This window comes from Nicotiana sylvestris, chromosome 10 (genome assembly GCF_000393655.2).
Source record: "Nicotiana sylvestris chromosome 10, ASM39365v2, whole genome shotgun sequence".
In the NCBI taxonomy this organism is placed as follows: domain Eukaryota; kingdom Viridiplantae; phylum Streptophyta; class Magnoliopsida; order Solanales; family Solanaceae; genus Nicotiana; species Nicotiana sylvestris.
In genome coordinates this window covers 122,900,100-122,909,588 of record NC_091066.1, presented here as the reverse complement: position 1 = coordinate 122,909,588, position 9,489 = coordinate 122,900,100, and the positions used below count along the sequence as shown (strand labels likewise).

The 9,489-nt window shown below is 42.1% G+C and overlaps 1 protein-coding gene across 1 annotated transcript; it reads left to right on the top strand.

The window, feature by feature from the left end:
• Window positions 1-704: 704 nt before the first annotated feature.
• On the top strand, window positions 705-2,417 carry LOC138879895 (uncharacterized). The gene is made up of 4 exons (XM_070159539.1): window positions 705-1,004; window positions 1,561-1,659; window positions 1,818-2,051; window positions 2,127-2,417. The coding sequence occupies exons 1-4, from the start codon at window positions 705-707 to the stop codon at window positions 2,415-2,417; spliced, it is 924 nt and encodes a 307-aa protein (XP_070015640.1).
• The last annotated feature ends 7,072 nt before the right edge of the window (window positions 2,418-9,489 follow it).

The following is a 9,489-nucleotide window of genomic DNA, read 5'->3' as shown; positions in this document are numbered from 1 at the left end:
TTGGCACAAGTAAGTACCTCTGTGTAGTGGACGGTCGCCTGCCTTTGGCTCATATGCTAGGAGACTGGAGAAGAGCTAACCTTAGCTCATATGATGAATCTCTACTCTCCTAATATTTTCTGTAGGGGGATGATAAACCTCTGAAAACGTGGCCACCATGCTCTATTGACCATCATGGATAATGATAACGACCGTGGATGGAAAGAACAATTCATTGCAATTGCCACCGATAAAATCATTCCAACATCAGCTTCATCCTTTCCGGCTACTTGGAATCGTACTCGTAAGACCTTTCAATTAATATTTCTCTTTACTAAATATTCTGTTGTGAGCATATTGACTCTTCATCTCGTCATGTGTTTCAGCAACTCGATGGGTCCCACCGGCGCTGGAAGGCTTGAACTGGTGGGTCCAGAATATCTTGGATGTTACGATGCTCAAAACTCATTTGTGGAAAGTACTGGCCCTTGTATATGGGTGGAAGGCAAAAAATCATGGTAATTTGAACTTACCTTGTTTCTATTTTTAATGTGAAGAACTTGTTGAACCCTTCTGACTTGTTCATGAAATTAGGTCTACCCACGGGCTCTGTTGCTGTCCCAGAGGAGTACATCTTGGCTGATCTCGAGAATCGCGATGCTGCTTGAGGAGGCACTTACTCTAATAGGTATCTCTATGCCTACTTCAAGTGCAAATGTTTTCCAATGGGGTCCCCGACTGGAGAACAAGCAACCAAAAAGAAACGTTCTTTCGCTGCCGGGGAAAAGAATAAGAGGGCGAAGACTACTGCCCCCAAGTCATCTCTGGAAGTTGTGATCACTAGCCCTCCTCCCGGGCCGATCATAGACACCGTGGTGTATGACGATGATGGAAAAACTAGTGATGATGGGGCTTCTCTACACAAAAGGCGACATTCATCAGCAACTCAACATAATGCTCCATCTGCTGAGTTAACTGTTCCAACCGAGGACGACGCCTCAGTGCTTTGGGGGAAGTTTGATTTGGTAGAAAATGCCAACTCCTGCTATCGGGTCCCAAATGTTATGCCTACTACTGCGGGGCCGAGTACCGAGTCCTTTCCATCTTTGGTTGGCGAGCACCCAACCACAAGCACTACACTTGATGCAAGTGCTTCACATCCTTCAACTCCATCAGCTTTATCCCCATCTTCACCATCACCATCAACTGCTATATCACTTCTATCATCATCCACTCTCCCACCGACAGCTGCTACCTCCACCTGCCACATCTGATCATGAAGGAGATGTTCCTCCTCCCTAGTCCCTGGTTCATAGGAATTTAGGGCAAAATTATGCTGCCCCTTCTTAAGATCCACAGAGGAGGAGGAATGTTATCCTCACGGTCGCTACCGTGTGCAACCTGCTTTCCCGGCCGGTGGGGCATGCTAACTATATAAAACCTTTGGCTTCAAGCACTCTCAGGGGCGTGTTTGTTAATGATGCCATGCATACTGCTGCAACAATGTGTTCCTTTCTTCATTTGTAATTTCTTCTACTTTTGCATGAATGTATTCTAAGTTTTGCTTCTCTTGTTTTACAGGCCAACTTTCTTGCTTCCGAAGGCCTTCAAAGTTTGATTCATAAGAAGGAGGAACTCACTTCTGAGCGGGATCAACTTTTGGTGGAACGTGATCAAACCGTTATCTGCCTCTAGGAGCTGGAAATCAAAGCTACTGAGGATGTTTTATTGGAGGCTTGTTTGCAGCAAAGCAATCAAGATGTGGTGAACCTTAGCCAAGAAATTGGCTAGCTGAGGGTTAGATTCGATGAAGCTAAAGCTAAATGGGCTAAATCCAGGATGCCGTTGTTGCTGCAACCGAGCGCAAGGCTGCCACTGCTAAAAAAGTGTCTGAATTAGAGGCAACCTTGAACTCCAAAATTGAAGAGCTTACTATGAGGGAAAAACGTGACCAGTTGGAAAAGCGGCACAAGAATACTATCGAGCATAACATGCTCTTTAGTTCAACCGTCCCCGACCTTGATATTAGCCTCAGATCTGTTAGGTCCTTCCAGGAAAGCCTTTTTACCGAGGTAACTCAACTCAAAGAAGAACTTAAGCACTGAGCGGTTTCCTTTATTATTGAAATTTTTTTTGCCATGTACAAGATCAGGAGAAAAACCCTGGAAGAGTCCAAAACAGGCATTATTGACTTTGATGCCGAAATTACTAAGGCTTCAAAACTTGAGTTGACTGCTAAAAATGGACTGCCTACGCAGTCTGATGCTCCTGGTTGTTCTGGTTCTAGTTTCAAATTTTTGAGGACTGAAGAAGAATCAGAAGTTGATGATGCTGAAGACCAAACTGGAGAAAATATTGAGTCATCAGTGGACCCTCCTACTTCTCCCGACGGTGCAGACACTTCTCTTCCTCCTGGTTTCGGATATACTGTAGTTTAGCTTTTCTTTTTCCCATTCCTATACTTTTGCCATTTTGGCATGTTTTTTGTAAATAAAGACATATTTTTTCTCAAGTATGGTTTGAGTCATACTTTTATTTGAGTATCCATGCAAGTCTTTAACTTTTGCATTTGCTTAAAAATTTTGCTAACATTCTTCTGTTCGCACTTTGCTATGTGTGATCTCGGATGCTTTTTCCTCGAAGCATTTTGGCCCCGAGTATTATCCCTTTTACATGAGGGTTTCTATAAGTATTTGCGCAAGTTTACTTTTTGCATCCTTTCGTATACATCTTCGGGTGCATCTTCCCCCGAAGGCATTCTGATCCAGGGCATAGATTCTTATGAAATCAATCCTTTAATGTGATGGTTTTCATAAGAGTGGGCCCTCTTATATTTACGGCGCTCTTGAAAAGGACATCTCCTATTCATTACGGCACTAGAATTTGAAGTACTTGTTTAACTTTTAAATGGAGAAGTTAGTTCATCATTCAGACTAGAAACAAGATAAAATAAAAGGATTTCATTTCATTTAATTCTTTCTATTTTCAAAAGTATACAAGCATTTTCTATGCTAAAAAGAAATTGCTGTTACTTGTGGCTATCTCATACAACTTCTAATGGGCTAGCTATGCAGTCCTCGGTCCTGATTACACATTTACTCTTTTGGATTTTTGTTCCTGGTCGATGTGGCAACTACTGGTGTCGTTTTCTCATATCATTCCCCCAAGTGTTCAAATGCGAAGAATGCGAATTGGAACACTGGAAGTCTTGTACCTTCAAATATTCCACCAATGAATTTCCAGATAATACTTAACTAGTTAACACACCTTACTTTCCCTCAATAATCTATGCTATTGAGTAAAATATTATCTAACAATCCTCTAGTGGTTTGTTCTCGTGAACGGACGAGTAACCTTTGCTCAATAGCAAACTTAACTTACTGATAGAAATTTGCTATAGAGCCAAAGACTATCTAACCATCCCCGAGTAGAAACTTGCTTGTTTGCCTTGATATTAAAGGTCTTACTATTGCTGTCCTCGTAGTATGCTTTCTGTCGCTGCCTCATTAAAAACCATGCCAGAAAAACCCAATTATGACAAAAACTGAAGGAAGGGATAGGTAGTGCAGCACATACTTTCCGCTCAGATAATGTTAATCATCAATAATTTCTTTTGAGGTGTGCCACATTCCAGTTACTAGGCAGCTTGTCTCCACTATAGTTTTCCAACTTGTATGAACCTTTCCTAGTGATAACTGAAATCTGGCAGGGACTTTCCCACGTTGGTCCCAGCTTCCTTGCATTGAGCTCCCCGGTATTTTGAGTTACTTTCGTTGGAACCAAATCTCCTACTTTGAAATATCGGAGGTTGGCTATTTAATTATAATATCACTCCATTCTATGCTTTTGACCTGCCATTCTTACACGCGCCAAGTCCTTACGTCCCTCAGGCAGCTCCAAGTTGATCATCATTACTTCGTTTTTCAATTCTTCATTTTCCTTGAAGTACCTCAAAGTAGGTTCTCCTACTTCCACCGGGATTAGAGCTTCTACACCGTACATAAGAGAAAAAGGAGTTTCTCCTGTGCTCTATTTGGCCATTGTACGGTAGGCCCATAGAACTCCAAGTAATTCTTCGGGCGATTTGCCTTTTACTGCTTCCAACCTTTTCTTGAGGTTTTGTATAATTACCTTGTTCGTTGATTTTGCTTGACCATTTGCGCTCAGATGATAAGGTGAAGATGTGATCCTTTTTATCTTTAAATCTTCGAGGAACTTTGTAACTTTTGCAACGATAAAGTGCTGCCCATTGTCACATTCTATTTCTTTCGGTATTCCAAACCTGAAATTTTTATTCCCATAAGAAATCAACCACTTCGTTTTCTCTTATCTTCTGATAAGAACCTGCTTCCACCCATTTGAAGAAATAGTTAGTCAAAATTAAAAGAAACCTTATCTTTCTAGGAGCCGGTGACAGCGTCCCAACGATGCCCTCCCTCATTTCATGAACGACCACGGGGAGAGAACCGAATGTAAGGGTTCCATTGGTTGATGCATTTATGGTGCGTAACACTGACACTTATCACATTTTGGTACGAAATCTTTGGTGTCCTGTTCCATGCAGGGCCAGTTATATCCTGCCCGTACCAATTTCAATACCAAGGAATCTGCACCCGAGTGGTTGCCGCATATCCCTTCATGAACTTCTCTTATGACGTATTTATCTTCGGATGTTCCTAAGAACCGGGCCAACGGGCCTTGGAAATATTTTCTATACAACTGGCCTCACTTGAAACTGTATCGTGCAGCTTTGGCATGTAACGCCCCTGATGCTTTGTGGTTTTCGGGCAACTTCCGTGTCGAGGTAATCGATTATATCATTCTTCCAATCCCAGAACAAGCAAGCAAGTTGAATTTTCCTCGTAGTAACTATCTATATTCAGAATCGAATTTGTCAATTGTACTATCGCGTCAGACTCTGTTCCCTTTATTTCCGTTGATGATCCTAAGTTTGCTAACGCATCTGCTTCTGTGTTCTCCTCCCTTGGGATATGAGTAATTGACCACTTCCGGAATTGTGCAAACAGAGCCTGGGCCTTTATCATTTACTGTTGCATCCGTTCTTCTTTAGTGTCAAAGATTCCATAGACCTGATTTACCACCAGCTGTGAGTCGCATTTGATTTTGATGACCTCAGAGTCAAGTCCCCGGGCCAATTCAAGTCCTGCAATCAAAGCTTCATACTCTGCTTCATTGCTAGTTAAAAGGATCATTCTGATGGCTTGACTCAAAGTTTCTTCCGAAGGCATGATTAAGACTATTCCAAGTCTGAACCCTTTATATTGGAAGCCCCGTCCGTAAATAAGGTCCAAACTCCTGATGTTGATTCCGACACTGTTGCTACCTCCTTAGTTTCTAGAGGTAGCAGTCTCGATTTGAAATTGGCCACGAAGTCAGCCAAGACTTGTGACTTAATCGCGTTCCTTGGTTTGTATTCAATGTGGAATTCACTCATTTCGACGACCCATTTATCCAATTTGCCCGAGAGCTCGGGTTTATGGAAGATGTTCTGCAAAGGAAAAGTAGTCACCACAACTATCAGGTAGCTTTTGAAGTAGGGCCTCAGCTTCTGAGCGACAACTACGAGAGCTAAGGCCAATTTTTCCTAATGTGGGTAGCGAGTTTCTACTCTCGTTAGAATTTTGCTAACATAATAAATGCGATATTGCGTACCTTTATCCACATGGACTAGAACCACATTTACCGCAACTTTCGATACCGCGAGATAGACCAGCAATGATTTTCCTTCTTTAGTTTTGAGAGCAATGGAGGACTTGATAAGTACCTCTTCAAATCCCTCAAAGCTTGCTGGCACTCTGGTGTACATTCAAAATCATTTTTCTTTTTGAGAAAAGCGCAGAAATGATGATATTTTTTCGGCGACCGGGAAATAAACCTGCTCAGAGCTTCCAACCTTCCCGTGAGCCTTTGGACTTCCTTTACGCTCGATAGTTGATCCGGGATGTCCTCTATGGCCTTGGATTTATCGGGGTTCACCTCAATTCCCCTTTGCGAGACCAGAAACCTAGAAACCTACCAGAACTAACCCTGAACGTGCATTTCTCGGGGTTAAGTTTCATGTTATACTTTCTAGGATACTGAAAGTTTCTTGCAGATGTTTGAGGTGGTCACATGCATTCAAAGACTTAATGATCATATCGCTTAAATAAACTTCCATAGTTTTTCCTATTTGATTTTCAAACATCTTGTTCACGAAGCGTTGATAAGCTTCCGGTGGGCATCACATTATAACAATATGTATCGAAATTTGTTATAAACAAAGTCTTTTCCTGATCTTCCAGATTCATCTTGATTTGTTTATACTCGGAATAAGCATCGAGGAAACTCATTAACTCATGCCCGACCGTGGCATCAATCATTTGATCTATATTTGGAAATGGGAACGAGTCTTTCGGGCATGCCTTATTAAGATTATTATAATCTACACACATACGGAATTTGTTGTTCTTCTTAGGAACTACCACTATGTTAGCCAGCCAGTCCGGATATCTTACCTCTCAGATCAAACTGATGTTAAGCAAGGGGTTACCTCTTCTTTGATGAATTTGTTCCTGGCTTCGGCAAGGGGTTACCTCTTCTTTGATGAATTTGTTCCTGGCTTCGGCAATATGGCACTTCTTTTGTCTTACTGGAGGTATGTTGGGATCCAAGCTTAGCTTGTGCACTGCTACCTTAATCGGGACACCTGTCATATCCTTATGCGACCATTTAAACAATCGACGTTAAATTTTAAAAATTTAATAAAACCATACCTGAGCTCCGAGTGCAGTCCCACTCCCAAATGGAACTTCCTTTCTAGGAATTCTTCGATCAATGCAACTCGCTCCAGTTCTTCCGCCGTGGAGTTTGTTGCGTCCCTCTCTTCTGGAACTTGGAAATATCTCGGCACATGATAATGTTTTGACAATTCTGTTTCGGGGCTAGCTTCTTCTAGATCGGGAGCAGGTGCCGGTTCTTGTAATTGCTATGCCGCGTGCTCCTTCCCTTTGCTATTAGAAAATTGAAATTGCATTCATCTCCCTTGCTGCTAGCTGATTACCCTTTATCTGCTTGATTCCTTTGGGAGTTGGAAACTTCTCAATTGGTAATATGTTGAGGGTACAACTTTCATCTCGTGTAACCATGGCCTTCCCAAGATGATATTGTATCCCATGTCACCATACTACTTCGAAGACAGTTGTTTTCTTTACTCTTTCAGTGTTCGTGAGTAGCAAAATCTCCCCCGGGTAGTTACGCTTGTGAGGTTGAAACCGACGAGGAGCTTTGTGGATGGATTAATGCTTCCGGTGATTTTATCTTGCTCCAATACTCTCTATTATATGATATTAGAGGAACTTCCTAGATCCACCAAAACACGTTTAATTTTAAAGTCTAACACATTTAAAGAAATTTCCAGTGCATCGTTGTGCAGTAACAGTAATCCGTCTGCGTCCTCCTCCGTGAACGTGATATCATCTTCATGGATCCCTTTACTATGACTTATTGAAACTTTCATCTTCTTTGATATCGAAAAGGAGACCCCATTAATCTCATTCCCCCCAAAGATCATGTTGATCGTTTGGTGTGGGGGTTTTTCTCCTACTTTCAAGGGTTTTGCGTTGTCTCTGTTACGACTATAATTGTTCTTAGCTCGGTCACTTAAGAATTCTCAGAGTGACCATTCTTCAACAACGTTGCCACTTCTTCCCAGAGGTGTCGGCAGTCCCCCTTCCAGTGGCCATTTGTCCCATGGTTTTCACACCATAGGTTAGGATCACTCTCACTAGAATTTGATTTCATTGGTTTTGGGAACCATGCCTCTTTGATGTTTCTCATGGATGACACAAATTCCTATGTACTGACATTGAAGTTGTATCCCTAAATTGGGGTAAGCAGAATCCCGAGAACCCTACATTTCCTTATCCTGTAATGACCTGTTGTTCCGCCCATGATCAGACCTTCTGTCAACGGTGAACTTGTCTGCTATTCGAGGTCCCCTACCATGGCCTTCAGTTCGTTCGTATGGCAAAAACTGGCCTATCAAAGTCCGTTTGTCCGCGTCGTAGTCATCTTTTGATTTTTCTTTATTCTTCTCCCATCCTTTGGCCGACGATGAAAAGCCAACTTGATTAGCTTCGATTCTTATCTTTGACTTGTACCGGTTGTGGAAACCTGCCCAAGTTGTTGCCTAAAACTCAAGCAAGCTTTCCTTCAAATTCCAGGAAGCGTCTAAACTTCTCGGATTTAGTCCTTTATTGAATGTTTCAGTCGCCCATTCATCCGGGACAGCTGGGAGCAACATTCTATCCTTTTGGAAATGGGTGACGAATTCTCGTAGCAACTAGGACTCTCCTTGCGAAATCCTGAATATATCGGCCTTTTGGGCTTGCACTTTTCATGCCACAGCGTGGGACTTGATGAAAGAATCTGTGAGTATCTCAAAGGAACCTATGGAATGCTAAGGTAATAATGAATACCACGTCATAGCTCCTCTCCTGAGAGTTTCTCTGAATTTCTTTAGCAACACAAATTCAATTTCGTGAAGCGCTAAATCATTTTCTTTTACTACCATCGTGTAAGGGGTAATATGCTCTTGAGGATCTAAAGTTTCGTCATATTTTGGCACTTCAGGCATTTTGAACTGTTTTGGGATTAACTCTGGTGCTGCCCACGGCTTGTACGACAAATTGAGTATACCTTTTTGTATTTGGTCCCTTCATTACTAGTTGCGTGCCCGGGATTTGGTCCATGCAGGCGTTTACTTCCCTTATAAACCGTAAAAGTTCGCTCTTGAAAGGATCGTTCATGTTATTTAGACCGGATCACTCCCCTCTAGTTCCGTTAGAGCCAACTTCACCCCCTAGCGTGTTGTTGTCGACCCTCTGTATTATTTGATTTGTGGGAACACCGGGAGGAACTGGATCTCGTCTGTTGCATTATTAGAAGCACCCGACAATGCCTGTTTCAACTCCTCATAACCTTATCCTGCCGCGTGAGATGACCTAGGATGATCGCCTGTTGCTCTTGTAAGACCCTTGTCGCGTCAACGACATGTTCCTCATCAGCATCATCGGGAGTTGCCCCCCGAACTTGTCGAGGATACTACCTGTAATGTACCGGTATGGCGTCATTCTCCTCATTACGAGTATTACTGATTGAATCCTCGAAGTGAGGTTGATCTCCTCGAATCTCAGTGTTGTGCGTGTTTTTAACAGTGTTATCTGTCATTTCTTATGGGTTTTCTTTTCTAAGACAAAATAATCAAAGCACGTTAGTAAAAGACAAGGATCAATTTAATTACACGGCTGTTTAGGCCCCACGCTGAGTGCCAAGCTGTTTACCCGTAAAATAGTACAGTTGAATTTATACGTGGTTCTTAGACAAGTGAACTAATTTGATCCTAAATAATAACATAATTGGAGAATTGTACATTACTTAGCCTTAGAATGTAGATGGAATGGTAGAAATGACAATTCCGGGAACAAGATTTCCGGACACAGCAATGATAAA